Below are 19791 nucleotides of genomic sequence, written 5' to 3'. Positions count from 1 at the left end.
AAATTTGTATGAGAACTACCCAAATTTATATGACTAACCATATATTTCATATGTATATAAAATATATAATCCATATTATTACTTTTAAAGCATTTATATCTTATACAACAATTATTTTTATCAACATAAAATTTATTATTACTTTAAATCTATTCATACTCTACCTTTTATATTAACAAAATTCGTTATTTTTTATCAACTTTATGTACAAAACAAATTGACCCACAAATGACTCAAAGTAACAATGTTAGTTCATATTTTGGGTTATATAATTGAAAAATGCAAGTTCCATGTGAGAAGATTATTCGTGGTATGTAGGATAATTATATTAAATACTAGACACTACAACTTATATTACTTTCTTTTTAATTGAAATAAAGTTTGGTCAATAAATGTTCAAATATTTTAGAATAGCTTTGTGATAGTATGTTCTGTGATTTTATAAACTTTTGCTAATTTGATAAGATTGTATAAAGAAGTGAGACAATTTTAATAGTTTTACAAGTTATAGGATCTTATTATGAAAAAACAAGCAACATATGTCCATTTATTAATTTGAAATGAAGATATCATATCGTATGTCCAAATACAAGCTTTGAATAAAAGAGTTGTATAACAAATATAATTTCACCTCCTTTTCGATTACTCAATTAGAAAAATATGAGTAGAAATTAGAGATTATGTCTTCTAATGAGTGATATTTTGGACTTGTAATTTCATGTCGTAATATGAAATTATGAGATAAAATCAACGTTTGGGCATGCGATTTTACGCTGATTGAATATCATGAGATTAAATCTCATATTCTCCAAAAAACATGATCTGGATATTTTCAAATTAAAAAATAGACCAAGAAATTTAAATTTTGTAAAAACAAACAACATTTATGTCTACTAAAATATTATTTCATACGTAATATAAAATATATAATTCATACCATTACTTTTAAAATCGTTTATATCTAATAAACAATAATTTTACCAACATAAAATTTATTATTACATGTAATCAGTTCATGCTCTACCATTTATAATAACCAAATTCATTATTTTTTTTATCAAATTTATTTACAAACCAAATTGACCAACAAATGAATCGGAGTAACAATGTTAGTTCATAGTCTCAGTCATAAAATTGAAAAATGCAAGTTCAATTTGAGTAGATTATCCGTAGGATGTGCATATTATATTAAATACTAGACACTACAACTCATGTTTACTTTTTTTTAAAAAATGAAAATAAGTTTTGTCAATAAATATTCTAATATTTTAGAATAGTTTTATAATAAGATATTATGCGATTTTATAAACTTTTTGTAATTTGTTAAGATTGTATAAAGAAGTGAGACAAAATTTAAATAGTTTTACTAGCTATATGGTTTATGATTGAGAAAACAAACAACATAAAATGTCCAAACAAAACTTCAACTTCATTCTCATAATTTCAAATCATGATTTCATATCGCATGGTCAAACAGACCTTCAATATATACATCAAATTAATAGATGTATAACATGTCGTTATATATAAATATTTTCTCATCTAATCATATGATTATATATATGTATATATACTAGATAGGCCAAGACCAGTAATTTGCACGGCCCAACATTGTGACTATTAAAGTGGGAGATGAAATGTTCTACATTAAAAAAATATGTGCCACAATCCAAACAATAGCTCTGAGATCAAGCCTTCAACATCAAAATTCACCCAAAGTAAAAAGGCATAAAAATTCCATAAAATGAATTAAAAAACAACACTATCCACCTGCACATAAATTAAAATATCTAGTGTAGCGACATGAAAATATCATAGTGGTAACTCTCGAATTGAAGATATTCTATTCAGCCTAAAATAGAGATAGTTGTTAATGTGATGACAACTACACCACATGTGATCATCTTGTGTAAAAATCAGACCTGCACCAAGTATTGTTTCCGTCGAGACTCTATCTTACTAATCATGAATAATGTGTCTCTTATAATCCATAAGTAATTTCAGAGTATATTCCTGGTCCTGAAAAAACAAAAACAAATTTAAAGATTAAGTTCATGCTAGTCAGAAAGCGTATTATATTATTTTCTTCAATCAATAAAATAAAGATAATTATATCGAACATTTGTCATACACAATTACGATATAAAGTCAGGTCTTATATTTCGCTATGAGAAAAAATGAGCATACAAGCTCTCAGAGATTGTCTTTTACTATAATAGAATAAAACACCTCCCTAGACCTATGTGTAATTGAGCTAAAAGTTCACTTCCCATGTGTTCCCTTTTAATGTAGTTATAAATATCAAACATAAACATTATTGTTTCCCTTGCTTCTCCACCAAAAATTCCCACTCAAAATTGAAATTTGTTGAAAAATACTAACACTTGTAGCACAATAAGTTACTTCACATACCTCCCTGATTAGCTTCCCTACTATGACACATCCCTTCCCAACTTCTAGCCAGTGCATACTTCTCTAACTCATTAACCCTTTATCGAGTGAGACCATCAATTTTTCTATTGCAGTCATGACATTAAGAAGTATGACATGAATCTGCTATGTAAGTAGTCAATTGATCTTAGATTAGTCATCTTCTTCAAATATGGCTAATCATCATAAAAATAGAAGTTTTATCATGAAGTTAATTTTAAGGAAATAGGATAAGCCAATTATGTATGATTTAAAAATGAGCAAGAATTGGGGTGTGTTTAGTATGAAGGAAACTGTTTTCTGAGAAAATATTTTCCTGGAAAAAAAGTACATATTTGTCTTATTTTCTCATATTTGGTTTGTACGTATAAAATATTTTCAGAAAAGATGTTTTTGTGTTTGGTTTTACAATAAAAAAACTTTGTGAGAAATATCTTTTATCTTTTAATAGAGTAATTTTTTTTTAAATTTTGTTTGTGGGGGGGGGGGGGGGGGGGGAGTTGATGGTAGAAGTTAAAAAATTATAATTTGAAGTTAAATTTTTTTTTAAAAAAAACATATTACTTTTTTTGAGGAGGGGCTGGTAGGGGGATAGTGGTGTAGGGTAGGGAGGCTAGTGGAGTGTGTGGTGATCGAGGGTAGAGGTGAAAAATGAAAATTGAAATTTAAAATATTTTTTAAAAACAAACTTAGTTTTTTTAAGGTGGGGGAGGGGTGAGGTGGGGGTGGGTGGGTGGGAATGGTAGGGGTGAGTTGGGTGGGTGGGGGGCTGGTAGGGGTGGGTTGGGGGGGGGCTGGTAGGAGTGAGTTGAGGACTGGTAGGGTGTGTCGGGTAGGGGAGGTTAGAAGAATGTTTTGGAAAATGTTCTCTTTAAGTTTTGAGGGGAAGTCAATTTCCTTAAATTTGAGGAAAATGAGTTTTTTTGAAAAATATTTGACCAAACCAAACATGAGAAATTTGGAGAAACATTTTCCGAAAAATATTTTCCTTCATAACAAACACACTCTTGGTGATTAACATATTTTCAATATTCTCATCATCAATGTACATTATTTAGTTTACAATTGTTTGTCTATATTTAAGGGCCATGCAAATTAACATCTCGACATGCATATTAGATACAATTCTAGTTTGAGTAATCTAGTAGCCCAAGATACAAACATAAAAAAGCAATTGACAAATCAGAGGGCCTTTTTACAAATCTCACCTGTAAGGAAATAATATAATTTTTGTTATATGTTCACTCCAACAAAATTATATTGAACTTACTTGATGTAATAATATCTCAAGTATCAACTTATACCTGTAGGGTCATAAGATAAGAGAACCAATCTCGAGATAAGGCTTAGGATTAACTTCATTTCATATTTGGTACGAGATATCAACTATCCCATGAATATTTTATCCCACCATTTGTACTAAACGATCAATTCACTTATGCTTTGTATGATATAAGGAGCAGACATGAGTCTTAAACTAAGAAAACAATTCTTACAGCCTTATTTTTGTTAACATGAACAACTTGGACTTCTCTCTTTCTAATCAAATATACTTTCTTTTACAAAAACTTTCAGGCATTTCAAGTGATTAGAAATAAGACATACATTTTACACAAATATAAAACATTGAACCACCATTTTCTTTAGAGGAACATATGGTTTAAGTCTATCCTTTTCATACCCTTTTCTCTTGTTCTTTCTACACCTGCTCACTTTGACTCTTGTCTACTCGGAAGACCATTTTTCTTGATTTTTCTACCCTTTCTCCCTCAGTCCCTTGTTTACTCAAACGACAGAATGTCATATTAAGAAACTTAGCAGTTATATAGGTTACAAAAAAATAATGAAGGAATAGAGAATAAAATAAAGTGAGGATAACATCCCCATTGAAGATGGTCGCCAAAATTGATCAACGAACGTTCTATGGAACGTTTTTCTTATGTCCAGGAAGTAACCGCAGTTTTGTAACCACCAAATAATTACAATAATACATATGCACAATGATTACCCAAAGTGTGTAATTAGTCACAAATGACTACCCACTAATTGCTGAAACGTTCACATTCTTGTAACTCAAAATAAAGCAAAATTAATATAACAAAATATTAATATTAAAATGCTAAAAACAAAAAATCCCCCACTCATTTTAATATTAGAAAAGAGAGTCAATCAGCTGAAGGAATACTACCATGCATCATGAAGGTGTACTCTGCATTGAACCTCCACATAGTGAAACAATAATTTTTACTCCAGAGTCGTACTGGTTTCAGACTTGAACTATAACTGCTTAAGGACAATAAAATATCACTTCTCACACATAATAATTAAGGTGTTGACATGATCTTTAAATCCAACACGTTATGGCCATGGGTTATCCCGATTTCATTAGTGCATTTGAGAATAAGACCAATTCTAATATGAAGCGACCTACATCCATACATCACATAGGTGAAATCTGTCGAGAGTGCTCTCCTGTAATCTTAACACTCCACCCATACGGGCTACAAATATTCATATAGAATTTTATCAACTCAGCCTTCACAAACTACAGGAAACAATGCACTCACATCATAGGGAGGGAACAAAAAGATAGTGCATTTGTCACAACAAGTCAACAGATGATTAGTTTTTCCCTTTGAACCTTATTATAGGATCTCTAGTCCCCGGGTTGGGTTTCCTCATATATGACTCAAGAATTTGTAGGTTTCAATCACATTCCCCTTGATGTGCTCCAGACTTTGTTAAGGCCTTAGTAAGAGGATCAACAAGATTATCACAAGATTTGACATAATCAACATTAATGGTACCATTTGTCAAATATGATATTACATTATTGTGTTTCCTCCTTATATGTATGGATTTACCGTTGTAGAACATGAATTACCTGATAAAGTGTTCGAATCTGCATCACAAAAGCCTTCAAGTAGAACAAGATATTTTTTAAAGAACAAACCACAATTTTTCGTTTCAATTAAATATCTCATAACTATTGTTACAACATGCCAATGTTGAATACCAGACATTCTTGTAAACATGTCAAGTACTCAAACTGCATATGCAGTCAATCACATACCTCAAACTTCCGAGTATACTAGCATATTCCTTTTGATTTATGACATCATTTTCACTTTGAACAAGAAGTAAGTGAACACTTCAATCAAAAGGAGTAGCAACATGCTTGCAATAATGAAAGTTATATTTTTTCAAAATTTTCTCAACATTATGTGACTGGTCAAGGAAAGTTCTTTCAGATGTTCTTATTATTTTGATTCCAAGAATAAAATGTGCCTGACAAATATCTTTCATATCAAAATGGCTTCTAAGAACATTTTTAGCTTCACCAATAACATTCATGTTAGAGCCAAAGATCAACAAATCATCAACATATAGGCAAATAATCACATGTGAATTATTCAAAGACTTACGATATATGCACTTATCACACTCATTTGTTCTAAAACCATTTTCAATCATGCAGGAATCAAACTTTTCATGGGATTCCTTTGGTGCCTCTTTGAAGCCATGTAGGGATTTAGTAAGTTTACATACTTTGCTTTCTTGGCCTGCTTCAATAAAACACTCGGGTTGATTCATATAAATTTCTTTATTTAGGTTTCCATTTAAAAAAGCAGTTTTTACATCCATTTAATGAATTTTTAAATCAAAAATTGCAGCCATAGCCATTACAAGTCTTATGGATGTAATTCTTGTTATAGGAGAAAAAGTATCAAAATATTCTAGGCCTTATAATTGTTTAAAATCTTTTGCAACTTGCCTAATCTTGTATTCATCGATAGATCCATCCGGTTTCAATTTTTTTCGTAAGACCCATTTTCAACCAATAGTTTTTCAACCAGATGGTAAATCAACTAGTTTCCAAATTTTACTAGAAATTAGTGATTTTATTTCATCATTTATATCCACTTTCCAAAAAATAGAATCATGTGAAGATAATGCTTCTTCAATGTTAGAGGGTCATTTTCAACATTAAACTCAGAAAAATCTATACCAAAATTTTTTACTACTCTAGCTCTTTTACTTCTTCTTAACTCAAAATCATTAACTTCTTTATTTTTCAAAGTAGAAGTAGAAGAACTAGGTATTGACACAATATTTTGTTCAATTCTTTGGCCCCCACTATTTTTAGTATCAGGAAATTTATTTTCATGACATATAACATCACCTGATTCTATCACAATATTATCTTCAAGATTAAAAAAATCTGTAGGTTGTACTGTTTGAAGCATAACCAAGAAAAGCAAAAGTAGTAACTTTCTTACCCAACTCTGTAATCTTCGGATCCATTAGCCTCACAAAGGTTAGACAACCCCAAACCCTTAGATATTCCAAACATGGCTTGTAATTTTTTACAATTAAAAAGGTGTCAATTTATACTTTTTATGAGGCACACGATTCAACACGTAACAAGCAGTTAAGATAGCTTCACCCCAAAAATTTAAAGGTGCATGTGGCTTAATAAGCATTGAATTAGTCAATTCAACCAAAATTCTATTTTTCCTTTCTGCTACTCCGTTATATGATGGAGAGTAAGGAGGAGTAGTTTCATGAATTATTCCCAATGATCTAACAAAAAGACTTAAACTCATTTGATTCATATTCACGGCCTCTATCACTTCTAATTCTTTTTATTTTTCTTCAAAAGTGATTTTCAACCTCATGGAGATAAGTTTTAAAATATTCAAAAGCATAACTTTTATTTTCATCAATTAAACATATGTTAACTTTGAAAAATCATCAATGAAAGGGAAAATACATTTGTTAGCTCCACGAGTTGGAATTCGACCAAGCTAACAAATATCACTATAAACTAATTCTAACAAATCATATTTTCTTTCAACTTGAAAATGAGGTCTTTTAGTGATCTTGGCATTACTACAAGTCTCACACTTTTTAAAATTCTTTTTAAACATTGGGATCAATCCTACACTACTCATGATTCCAACATAACGATCATTAATATGACACAAACGAGCATGCAAAAAAATGGTAGAAGAAAACATATAAATAGAAGTAGAACTTTATTCATCTCAACAATCTATTTAAACATCCCATCACATGCATACCACTTACCCACAAAAATACGCTTCTTCACTATTATATATTGATCAGATTCAATATTTTTTTTAGAGCCTGCTTTATTAAGAAGAAGACTGGACATTAAATTTTTTCTCATAGAAGGAGTATAAAGTACATCTTTTAAAGTTAATAACCTTCTAGAAGTAAAACACAATTCGACATTTCCCTTTCCAAGCACTTGAGTAGTGTGAGCATCACCAAGCATGATGATTTTGGGATCCTCAAAAAATAATAATTTTAAACCAATCTTTTTCATAACAGACATGACAGTTTGAGCCAGAATCAGCCCACCATCCATCAACATTCTCAACCATGTTTCTTTCGGTACTCACCGCCACAAAAGGTTCTTCGAAAACGTTTGCCTGAGAGTTAGGACCACGTTTCTAGATCTGCAAAATCGAACAATATGCTCACTCTTGCCACAAACAAAACATGATCCTTTTTCTTGAACTTGTTGATTTTATGCTTGGTTATTTTCACCATTATTTTTCTTAGCAGGTCTACCATTATCAATTTTTTCTTCTTTGTATTCAAAGAAGTATTTTTGTGAGTTTCAGGAGTAGCATTATTCGAAGTAATTAAATTTACCTTCGTTGTGATCTTGTTCTCATCTGTTTATAAAAGTGCATTTAGCCTCTTTTTTCTTCTTCCATGCGTATATTCATTATCAAGGTTTCAAGAGAAGTTTCCTTTTGTTTGTGGAGCATTGTTTTTTTGAAATTCCTTCCAAGAAGGTGGAAGTTTATCGACTATGCCACAAACAATGAGGTTATCTCCAATTTTAACCTCTTCGGACCTAAGCTCTCCAACAATCATGATAAATTATTGATCTTGATCTACCACTGACTTGTTGTCCACCTTTTGAAATGAAAAAAATCTACTAGCCGCATATTTTTCGCTCCAACCTCTTCGATATCATACTTACTCTGCAATGCCTTTAGAATTTTCTTTTCTCTAGAGTAAGTTCTATCATAATAATCATAAAAAATTATCAGATAGACATTAAGAATATAATACCGACACTTATAAGAATCTCCATCGTACTTTTACATCTTTCTCTAGATGAGAGATAGTTTCATGGTTATTCATAGAGATGATGTCTTCTTTATTAGGATTCTTCTCACTTAATACATAAGAAACATTGAGAAGACTTAAGTAGAAACGTATTTTACCCTTTCATCTCTTAAAATGATTACCATTGAACAGAAATGGCTAGTTAAGGTCTCCCATCTTGACATCCGCGGTTTTTTCAATTGTAGCCATGTTGAATCTCCTTAAAATTGTTGGTGAAAACTTACAAGATAAAAAAAATTACAAGATTACAACTGAAAATGAAAATGAACAAAATAAATCTCTTCAATCTAAGGCGCGGATATCTCGCTCTCTTTAAGGAGACTCAAGCCCATTGCAACAAATGTTTTCACCAATCCAGCAGTAGCTCTCTTTGACTTGTCCCCTCCAGAATACAACAGCCTTCACAAAGTATAACTCAACAACTCTGGACAAAAGTTGAGTCCAAAGCTCCACAATAAGAACACCTCCCTTCAACTAATAAGAACTCTTTTTAGACAAACTTTATACACTCTATATTTTCTTGTGTATTGTATGTGTTAAAACCAAATGAAAACCTTCACTATTTATATTACAAGAAGTCTTCCTAGAAGATAATTGTAAGATAATGGGTTAGTAAATGATAAATATAATGGCTTTAGGAATTACATATGTTACAAAAATAATGGATGAATAAAGAATGAAATTACATGAGGATAACATCCCCATTGAAGATGCTGGCCAAAATTGTTCAACCAACGTTCTCTGGAACGTTTTTCATATGTCCAGCAAGTACCCTCCAATGACAGATTGGTAACCATCAAATAATAACAATAATACATATGCACAATGATTATCCAAAGTTAGTAATTTGTCACAAATGACTACCCACTAATGGCTGAAACATTCACATTCTTGTAATTCCAAATAAAGAAAAATTAATGTAATAAAATATTAATATTGAAATGCTGATAAATCAACAGTAAGTCGAACAAAAAAAAAAGATGATGGGATAGTCATTCAAAGAGTCGACCACTTGTTAGAACCAATAAATTAAAACAGACCTTGGACTACGAAAATCATGTAAACATCCAGTGTATAAGGGAGGAATTGCTAAAGTAAATAAAAACATACCAACCCAACAAAATAGTTGAAAAAAAGAAAGAAAAGAAATGACCATAGATATTCAACAAAGGAGTATCCTGGAAGTTTAAACTCGAACAACATAGTTATATTGCACTCTACTGCCAATGATAAAAGGAAAAATGTAGTCACTGTACAACTTTTTAAGGTTCAAATTTAAACTTTCAATCATATTGATGCTTACCAGAAGGATATCAAGCATGTTGATAGTCCTAATATATGACTATCCTTTTAGTTTATAAAAGTGAAGTAATTAATCAAACTAATAAATATTATTTCAAAAGAAGTAATTATTTAATTTTTTTTCCAATCTAATAATAAGTCAAGAATTTACTACGCTGTTTAATGGAAGGAGGCAATAACATAGGTGGACTATCATCATTTGAAGTAGATGCAATTGAAAGAATTAACAAATATTACCCATGAACTGAAAAGTTTGTTGAGAGATAATAATTTCATAAATTTCTCCTTCGATAATATTGTTTCAATCTTTCTTGAATGTTGAAGATCACTCTTGTTTTGGGAAGGGTCAAAGAAATAAGAAATTCATTAGAAAATATAAAATACAATATTATTCGTGAATAGTTCAGTATAGCAACTTAGACTCACCAACAAAATTCATAAAAAATTAATATTGACCAAGCATCTTAAAAATTGAAGAGGCGTACCTTGTAGAAAATCTGCAAGGAAGAGAAAATAAAAAACTTTTAGTTGGTTCAAGATTACTATCAAACACCTATGTTGCATTAATTTTTAAACCGAATTAAATTAACTTTTTATTAGAAAGAGAAAAGGGGGAGAAAAGCCCTTAATAGGTCATTATCTTTAAGCTTGGATTTAAAATCATCCATAAAATCCCACCTGAATATAAAAAATAATTAGTACATGAGTATTGAAACTTTAATAGTAAACAACCCACAAAAACAAATTGTGATTACACACAAGAAAACTTTTCAATAATAAAAAAATTCTAACGAAGAATATTCACTATCATATGACAAAATTTGAAAACCATTAATTTTTTTTTTAATTTTAGAGAAACTTAGAAGAAATCAGTGGTTGAAAAATCAAGAAAACAAAATCTGCCCAAAAAGGACACGTGACTTGATGATTAAGAACTATAGTACAAGTACTAATGCAAAAGTAAAGGATATTGAATAGCCAATAAGATTGGACAAAGTTTATAGTACAATTGATAGTGATATTGGTACAATTTTTTATCAGAATAGATAACAAACTAAATACCATGTATAATTTGTCGTACTTTTGGTAAAACTTGTATATGTTGTGTTAGTCCTATAGAAGTGCCACTTCTTAATAAGAGTAAAGTAATAATATATACATAAACTTACTTAAATCAATCTTATCTGTATCTTTCTTTTCAAACATTTTATATAGATATTACTAATGCAAAATTACAAAAATAAGTTGACTTCTAATATATGATAATATCATGATTCGATTTATATCAAACAATCTAATGAAGTTTTGTTATGCACTTTATTTAAGAGAGTTAATCGCAAAACAAAAAAGCAAAATAAAATTTTCATTCTCAAGTCTTTAGCATAAAATAATAATCAGGCAATGAAAAATAGTTCAAACTCATATCCAAGTGGTGATATGATGATTATATATGAGATATGCCTAAAAATTATTCTACTAATTTTTGTGAGTATTCGGTTGATGGATGTCGTAAATATTACAAAGAAGGGTGATGATGGAACTAAAGAATAATATATTTGTGCTGATTGTTGGTGTTTTATGAGTTTTCATCGAATGAATAGTCAGTCATTATATAGTCATCCATTTCTCTGAGCTCGGTTTTTTTGCCCACATTTTAATCCACATGGTCGCGAAAATGTGCCAATCATTTTTCATCCTTCAATGACTCAATTTGTGCCAAAAGGCCATTTTGTACTAATATCCCTAACATGGTTAAATCTTTAGTCCATGAGAGATTTCTTGGTGACACTTGTTTGTGTTGTTACAATGGATGAATATTATCTAAGAAACAATCTCTATTTTATTAGCATAAAGCTATGTTAATTAATTTCTAGTATGTTTTTTTAACATTAGTATGCCTACATATAATTGAAAGTTCATAAAAATAATTACCCGACCTATGATCTAGAGTTGGCTGCGGTGGTATTCGCCTTGAAGATATGGTGTCACTGTTTGTATGGTGTTCAAGTTTATGTATTCACTGATCACAAGAGCCTACAATATGTGTTCACTCAGATCTTAATCTCATACAAAGCAGGTGGTTAGCATTTATCAAGGAATATAATATGAACATTCTTTATCACCCAGGTAAGCCTAATGTGGGTTCACATGCCTTAAACAGGTTGTCTATGGGTAGTACTGCCTATCTTGAAGAAGATAAAAAGGAACTAGCAAAAGATTTGAATAGACTTACATGCTTAGGAGTCAGACTAATGGATTTCAAATTAGGAGCAATAGTGGTGACGAATGGAGCTGAATCGTCGTTAGTATCAGAAGTAAAAGAAAAGCAAGACCAAGATCTCATTTTGCATGAGTTGAAGGCAAATGTTCAAAAGCAAAGAGTATTATCTTTTGAACACAGGGGAGATTTGGGATATCAAGGTATTCAGTGTGTACCAATGGTGGATGAACTACAAGAGAGGAACATAGAGGAAGCTCATAACTCTAGATACTCAATTCATCCAGGTGATGTACTGCGAATTGTGAGAAGTATATTGGTGGAATAGTATGAAGAAGGGCATTGCTAAAAAATTATTTCGAAATGCCCCAATTGATAACAAGTTAAAGTAGAGCACCAATGTTGGTGAGGTTTGGCTCAGAAAATATAACTTACAGAGTGGAAGTGGGAGATGTTTAATATGGTTTTAATCACAGGCGTAACCAAATCTTCCAAGCAGCATGATTCTATTTGGGTGATAGTCGATAGAATGACAAAATCAGCTCACTTTTTACCGGTAAAGACTACTCCTTCGACAAAGGATTATGCTAAGTTGTACATCCAAGAGGTGGTAAGACTTCATGGAGATTTGATATCTATTATTTCAGATAGAGGTGCATAATTTGCTACACAATTCTGGAATACTTTCAAAAAGGTTTGGGCTCAAAGGGAACTTAAGTACTCTATACCTTTCATCCTCAGACAAACCGGCAAGCAGAGCATACCATTCAGACATTAGAAGATATGTTGAGGGCATGCATGATTAAATTTGAAAGGTAGTTGGGATGATCACCTACCTCTCATTGAGTTTCTTACAACAACACCTATCACTCTAGAATCCAAATGACTACTTATGAAGCGCTTTATGGGAGAAGATGCAAATCTCCAATCGGATGGTTTGAAGTTGGTGAAGCCAGTTTGATAGGACAAGATTTAGTTCACCATGCTATGAGTAAAAATATTGGGATCCTTCGTTGATCATTCCAACTAAATATATTAGGGTCAAGGATAGTCTATCTTATGAAGATATTTCGGTTGAGATCTTAGATAGCCAAGTTCGCAAATTGAGAACAAAAGAAGTAGCATTAGTCAAGGTCCTTTGGAGGAAATAAAGTGTTGAAGAAGCTACTTGGGAAGATGAAGAGGAGAAGAAGAAGATATATCCACATCCCTTCGAATCCATAGAAAATGCAGACCAAAATACCAATTTTTCTTGTCAGTACTCTTTAAGTTATGAGTAAGCATGTTATTGTTGCATTTGCATGTTGGGTGTTTGAGCATAATGTTACCACCTTTAGTCTAGTAGGAATAGATTTATTCGAGGACGAGTGTTCCCAAGGTATATATATTGTAGCATCTTGCTACTAGAATGAATTAGAAAGGAGTTTAAAATCTTGAAATACGAATTTTTGGAAAGTAAAGGTTAATCTGGTAAATTTAAGTAAAAAAATGAGTTTTGTTCATTTCAAACAACCATAACTCATAGCTCAAGATGAGGTAGGAGTAGTCCCAGATATGGTGGAAAATCCCTTGGTATGATCTTTTCAAAGCCGTCGAGTTTTCACGATTCCGAGTTTAGAAGACTAAGTTATACCCTTTGGAAGTTGGGCTATTGGATTAATGAAATGTCCAATTCTGAGAATTTAAAGGGTATTTTAGTCTTTTAACTACCTTATTAATTAAATCATTTTTAGGAGTTAAATAAGGGTCAATACTAAATTTAGTTAGTTTTGATGTTGGAAATTTTCACACTAGGGCTAAGGAGAAAGGAGAAGAGAAAAGAAGAAAAAAGGAAAGATTCACCAAGATCATCTAAGTTAACATGTGGATTTCGTCAGAGATGATCCTTAAAAAGGTATTTGAGTCTTCCATAATGTTGGGTTTGTTAAACCACATGCCAAGCATAATTATTCAGTGTTATTTCATTCATTAAAGATATGATTTTGAATGTTGTTTTTGAATTGCTTCCGTTCTTGAACATGAGTTGATGTTTATGAATTTGTTGAGGTAGATAGTGTTGTTCTTCGGATTAGATCCTTGTACATATGAATTGGGCAGATAGATCTAAGGGGAATTAGAGGAAATAAATTGGATTAGAATGATTTAAGTCAGGAAAACGAGTTGAAAATCCGTCAGGCGTCACCTAGGTGGTTCAAGAGTGGCGCGCCCCATCTGCTCCAAAGGGTCTGGGGCGGCACGCCTGCAGTGAACCCAACTGGAGACTCAGACAAATGGTTCTAGCGCGGTTCCCTCAAAATGCATCCAAATCGGCATTTTTCGCCAAATTTTTGATAATTCAGTCCGATTAATCCTTTCTATAGTGTTTTAACACTTCCTAATAATTCTAACTACTTTAAATGACTTCTAATCATAAATAAATCATCTAGAAGCATATATTATTGTTCCCAATCTATGTTATAAAACTAGAAATTATTGATTCTAATAAATTGTTAGAAACACGAAGTAACTGAAATTTATAGAACTAGTAAGAGAGTTGAACAAAAATTTGATTCACAAAAACTAAAATCTGTAAAAACAAAACAGAATCTGAAAACCTTTTAAATTGGAAAAAGATCAAGTCCACTGAACTCACAGTGTCTCATTAAGGAAATTATTCCCCTCTATTATCCAAGGTTTGATTTGGAAAATAACCTCCCTAATCAGTAGAGTGTAGATACAAAAAACTCTATAGTCTGCGAACCGATTAACACTAGGAAAGTACACGAAAAAAATGTGTGCAGAAGAAGAAGAAGAAGATCAGAAAATTCGTAAGGAAATATTTTGAAGAATGAGTGGTATTTATAGGATGAAGAACAGGTTTCGAAAGGTTTCAACCCTTTCATAATTCACACGACCATTAATAAAAGTTTGCAACCTTTCAAATGGTACTGAGTGTTCCTGAAAGTTGCAACCTTTCATTATAATCATGGAGGGAAATTTAAATAAAATGGGAAAGTTCAAATATAATGGGTTGCGCGCGAATTCGAGTCGGGTGGGGTTAGTCAACTTAAAAGTTAAAACATTTCGGTTAATTTTCAACTTCTGTTATCAACTAATTAATTCAAAAAAAAATTAGTCCATTTAATTAATTAAATAATTAAATAATTAAAACAAACTTTGTCCAAAAATTAATCTATCAGTAGATCATCTTCCAAAGCCAAAGCCAAAGCAAAAGCCAAAGACATAGCCTTGATGAGCAAGCGACGACTACGACGGCGCGAGGGGGTCCCTCTTTCCAACCCTTTTAACAATTAGTACGATTGTTTCTGTATTCAATTTCTCCTATTTTTCTTTCCATCACCGATGAGGGACAAATTCCTTTTCATTAAAGCATAAGAGGACTTTTCAAGTTCCCAACTCTTCAAGTTCTCAACTTTTCAAATTTCTCTCTTTTCCCCTAATTTCCATCAATTCTTGATACATAACCAACAGTCCCCACATTGATGGGAATGGTTGTAACATAAGAATGCACGGACAATTGTGTACTTTACAGCGAAGGATTAATTGAATATGGATATGTAGGTTTCCCCTTGGACTTTCTGTAGTGAACATATGTCGGATATACTTGGTCAATCGGTAGATGTGATATCTTTGAACCGTCGAGCTATGGTGTATGCCTAGAAAACCATATGTCACACAATTAACCCTTTACTGTTTATGGTTCTTACGGTTCTGTTCGTTTCAGCCATGATCACCTCCTAGTTTCATGAGTGTAGAGAGAATAGGCTTTTGACAAAAAATTCTCTTTGAAGCGGATTCCATTTCACACTCACATTTGTGATTTCTAACCTTCTCATCTCGTAGATACACTATTTTGTAAAATCTATCAAACATAGGAAATCATTAAAAACTGTAAGCTTTATTACCTCATTAACAAGCCTTAAAGTCTTAACCTTGTTCCTGAACATTGTCTTCATCATGAGAATGGATTAAGTTAATTGACAATGTCAAACCATCAGCCACAACTTTGTTTTTCTCCTTGAATCTAGCTCTTGGGATCTCCATTCTACTAGATAGAGTTACCGTCATGCTTACTTGTCCTAAGCCGTAAACCCATTCCCTTAGATGTTCTTTCAACTCCCTCTCTCACTAGGCCTTTCGTTAGTGGATCTGACACATTATCGCTTGACTTTACGTAGTCAATTATGATAATTCCACTAGAGAGCAGTTGTATTACGGTGTTATGTCTCCGTCGTATATGACGAGACTTCACTTTTTACATAACGCTCCCTACCATATCTATTATTGCTTGACTATCACAATGTATGCAAATAGGTCAAACAGGTTTGGGCCAAAATGGAATAGTCGCTAGGAAATTTTGGAGCCATTAAGCTTCTTCACCAGCCTTATCCAAAGCAATGAATTCAGATTCCATTGTGTAGCGAGCAATACATCTCTGTTTGGACGATTTCCAAGAGACTGCTCCTCCACCAAGTATGAACACGTAACCACTCGTGGATTTTACATCATTTGACTCGGTGATCCAATTTGCCACTATATCCTTCAATACCAGTAGTATATTTATTATAATGCAAAGCATAATGTTGTGTATATTTTAGATAACCTAATGCACGTTTCATTGTCATCCAGTGAGTTTGATTTGGATTACCAGTGAACCGACTCAGTTTACTAATAACACATGCTATATCTAGTTGCGTACAATTCTAAATATACATCAAACTTTCCAACACTCTGACATATTCCAATTGAGAGTCACTTTGACCTTCATTCTTTTTAAATGTACAACTTAAGTCAATTGGAGTTTTGACAACATTGAAATTCAAGTACTTGAACTTATCCAATACTTTTTAAATATAATGAGATTGAGATAGTGGTAGTCCCTGGAGAGTTTTGATAATCCTGACTTATAAGATCAAATCAGCAACTCCTAAGTCCTTTATATCGAACTTGTTGGACAACATGCTCTTAGTAGCATTTATATTGTCAATGTCTTTACTCATTATTAACATTTCATCAACATACAAACAAAAAATGACTTCATGATTCATAACATTTTCAATGTAAACACATTTATCACATTCGTTAATCTTGAATCCATTTGCCAACATTGTTTGGTAAAATTTAGCATGCCATTGTTTGGGTGCCTGCTTGAGTCCATAAAGTTACTTCACAAGTCTTGACACTTTCTTTGCTTTACCAGGAACTATAAACACTTTAGGTTGTTCCATGTAAATTTCTTCCTCCAACTCTCCATTTAAGAATGTTGTCTTTACATCCATTTGGTGGATTTTAAAATCATGCACTGCTTCTAGTGCTATTAACATCCTAATTGATGTTATCCTTGTTACAGGAGAGTATGTGTCAAAGTAGTCCAAACCTTCCTTTTGTCTGTACCTTTTGACTATGAGTCTAGCCTTATATTTTTCAATAGTCCCATCAGGTTCCATTTTCCTTTTAAAGATCCACTTTGATCCTAAAGGTTTATTTCTTGGAAGAAGATCAGTCAATTCCCAACTGTAATTACTTAAAATTGATTCGATCTCGCTATTGACTGCTTCTTTCCATTAAGTTGACTCAAGCGAAGACATAGCTGCTTTAAATGTTTGAGGCTCATTTTAAAGCAATAATTCTACAATCTGGTCCGAACAAAGCTGATTTTCGTTGGCGATAACTAAGCCTAGGTTTCGCACTAATTAGGTCGTTTAGGTCTTTCACTTGTTGACTCACTTTCAGTTTTATACGGATAAATATTTTCAAAAGACTCTGCATTATTTGATTCTATTATCGTATTAACATGAATCTCGGGATTATAAGATAAACCAAAGACCAAAAGGCTTTAGTGTTCACAGTATACACAATAAAGACACAATCTACTGTTTTTGGTCAAATTTTAACCCTATTTGGTAAAGGAATGTAATGACCCTGAAGGTTATTTCTGGATATTTTAAATATTCATTTAACTAGAGTTAATTATTTGATGTGTAATTGTAGACAATTGACTTAAGTGATAGTTGATGGGCTAAAATGTTAAATTTATTTAAGACCTTATACAAGTTAACCCATATATATATATATATATATATATATATATATATATATATATATATATATATATATATATATATATATATATATATAGATAGATAGATATAAATTTATATATATATATATATATATATGTTAAGTTAGTAAAATTTTATACTTTTAGATCATAATTATTTATTAATTTAGGAAAAAAAAGAAGGAAAAAGGATGCCGCAAGACTAAACGAAAGATGCAGGTATATAAATCCTTCCAAAGTTCTTTCTATAATTTTCTTTTACGCAAAGTAATCATTGGTTGGATGATTGCTTAGTGTTAATTTTATATGTATTTTTTGAATAATGGAAAGGAGAAAAAGATAAAACTTGTTATGAAGGTATTTTAAAAAATAAAATCAAATAAAGTTTGGCTATGGTGATTTGTGTTGCGTGGGTCCCTGGGGAATTTATGGCTATGTTTGAAGAGCAATTAATGTATGGATATAAATTAGAAATAATTTTTTGAAAATTAAGGTATATATATTATTGTATGTTTGATAAAAGTGGCTGTGAGTTTTTTGGAAATTTAGGGCAAGTATTGGGGATTAATTGTGTGGTGAGGGAGGAATATATATAAATAGTATCACCTTTTGTTAAAGTAACTAGATATTCTTCGTGATGACATTAATTGTCCATGATTAGATAAAAATTGTATAATTATTTTATAATAAAATAGAGGTTGATTGTATTGTGTTTAAAGTATGGATGGATAATTGTTTTCTATATTGATTTAAGCTACCGATTTCTCATTTCATTAGGGTCCTTCTTTTAGTGTATTATATTATATGAAAGCTATTAGGGTTGAAGTGTTTGGAGAAATTACAACTTAACTCTAGGTTTGAATTTGAAAAATATGAGAGTTCGAATATTAATTTGTATCAAGATTAGGAACGTGATTATTCATTCGGGGCGAATTATTGACTAGACACATAGTGATATGGATGTTTTTGGTTTTGAAATCTTATTGTGGTTAATTATTTGACTAGCTTGGTTTGAGTTGGAAGTTCAACTAATGGAAAAGCTCAACTCCCGAAGTAAATTCTTATTGGATTCAGGCAAGAGGATTTCTAAACTCTTGTTAAGTGTATGGAATGTGCGTATTTCCTTATGGTATATATTTGGGATTAATGGGAGTTGGTTATAGGTTGACTTTTCCACATTCATTAATTCTAATGATGAAAATGGGGTAACAAAAAGGCAATGTGATTAATTGTTTATATGTAGTGTATGGAGAAACGTTTGAAAGACTTGTTGAATCATTGTTGATGTGATATCATGTTTTTGTTGTTGTTAATAGTGTGATGTTATGAAAATTGTCATCTTCTCATTATTTGTGTGAACATGTCATTGGCATTATTCTGAGACATAGTTGTTACAAGTGTTATATTCATCGAGAAAGAATGAGAACTTAAATAGGATTTACCATTTCGAGGAATGAATGAGAACTTAAAGAGGATTTACCATTTCGAGGGACGTATCGCGCGCCGCGATGGATACTATATTTTGAGGAACGTATCACACGCCGCAATGGTTACGATTATCGAGGGTCGTGTTATGCGTCACGACAGATGCATGGACAGATCTGTCCCT

General features: G+C 31.7%; 1 protein-coding gene across 1 annotated transcript; it reads left to right on the top strand.

Moving 5' to 3' along the window:
- Positions 1–12155: 12155 nt before the first annotated feature.
- Positions 12156–12782, top strand: LOC138348715 (uncharacterized). Its single transcript, XM_069298286.1, has 2 exons — positions 12156–12408; positions 12598–12782. The coding sequence occupies exons 1-2, from the start codon at positions 12156–12158 to the stop codon at positions 12780–12782; spliced, it is 438 nt and encodes a 145-aa protein (XP_069154387.1).
- The last annotated feature ends 7009 nt before the right edge of the window (positions 12783–19791 follow it).

The sequence above is a fragment of the Solanum lycopersicum genome, chromosome 5 (genome assembly GCF_036512215.1).
Source record: "Solanum lycopersicum chromosome 5, SLM_r2.1".
In the NCBI taxonomy this organism is placed as follows: domain Eukaryota; kingdom Viridiplantae; phylum Streptophyta; class Magnoliopsida; order Solanales; family Solanaceae; genus Solanum; species Solanum lycopersicum.
The sequence above is the reverse complement of the archived record's forward strand: the minus strand, read 5'-3'. Positions and strand labels throughout refer to the sequence as shown.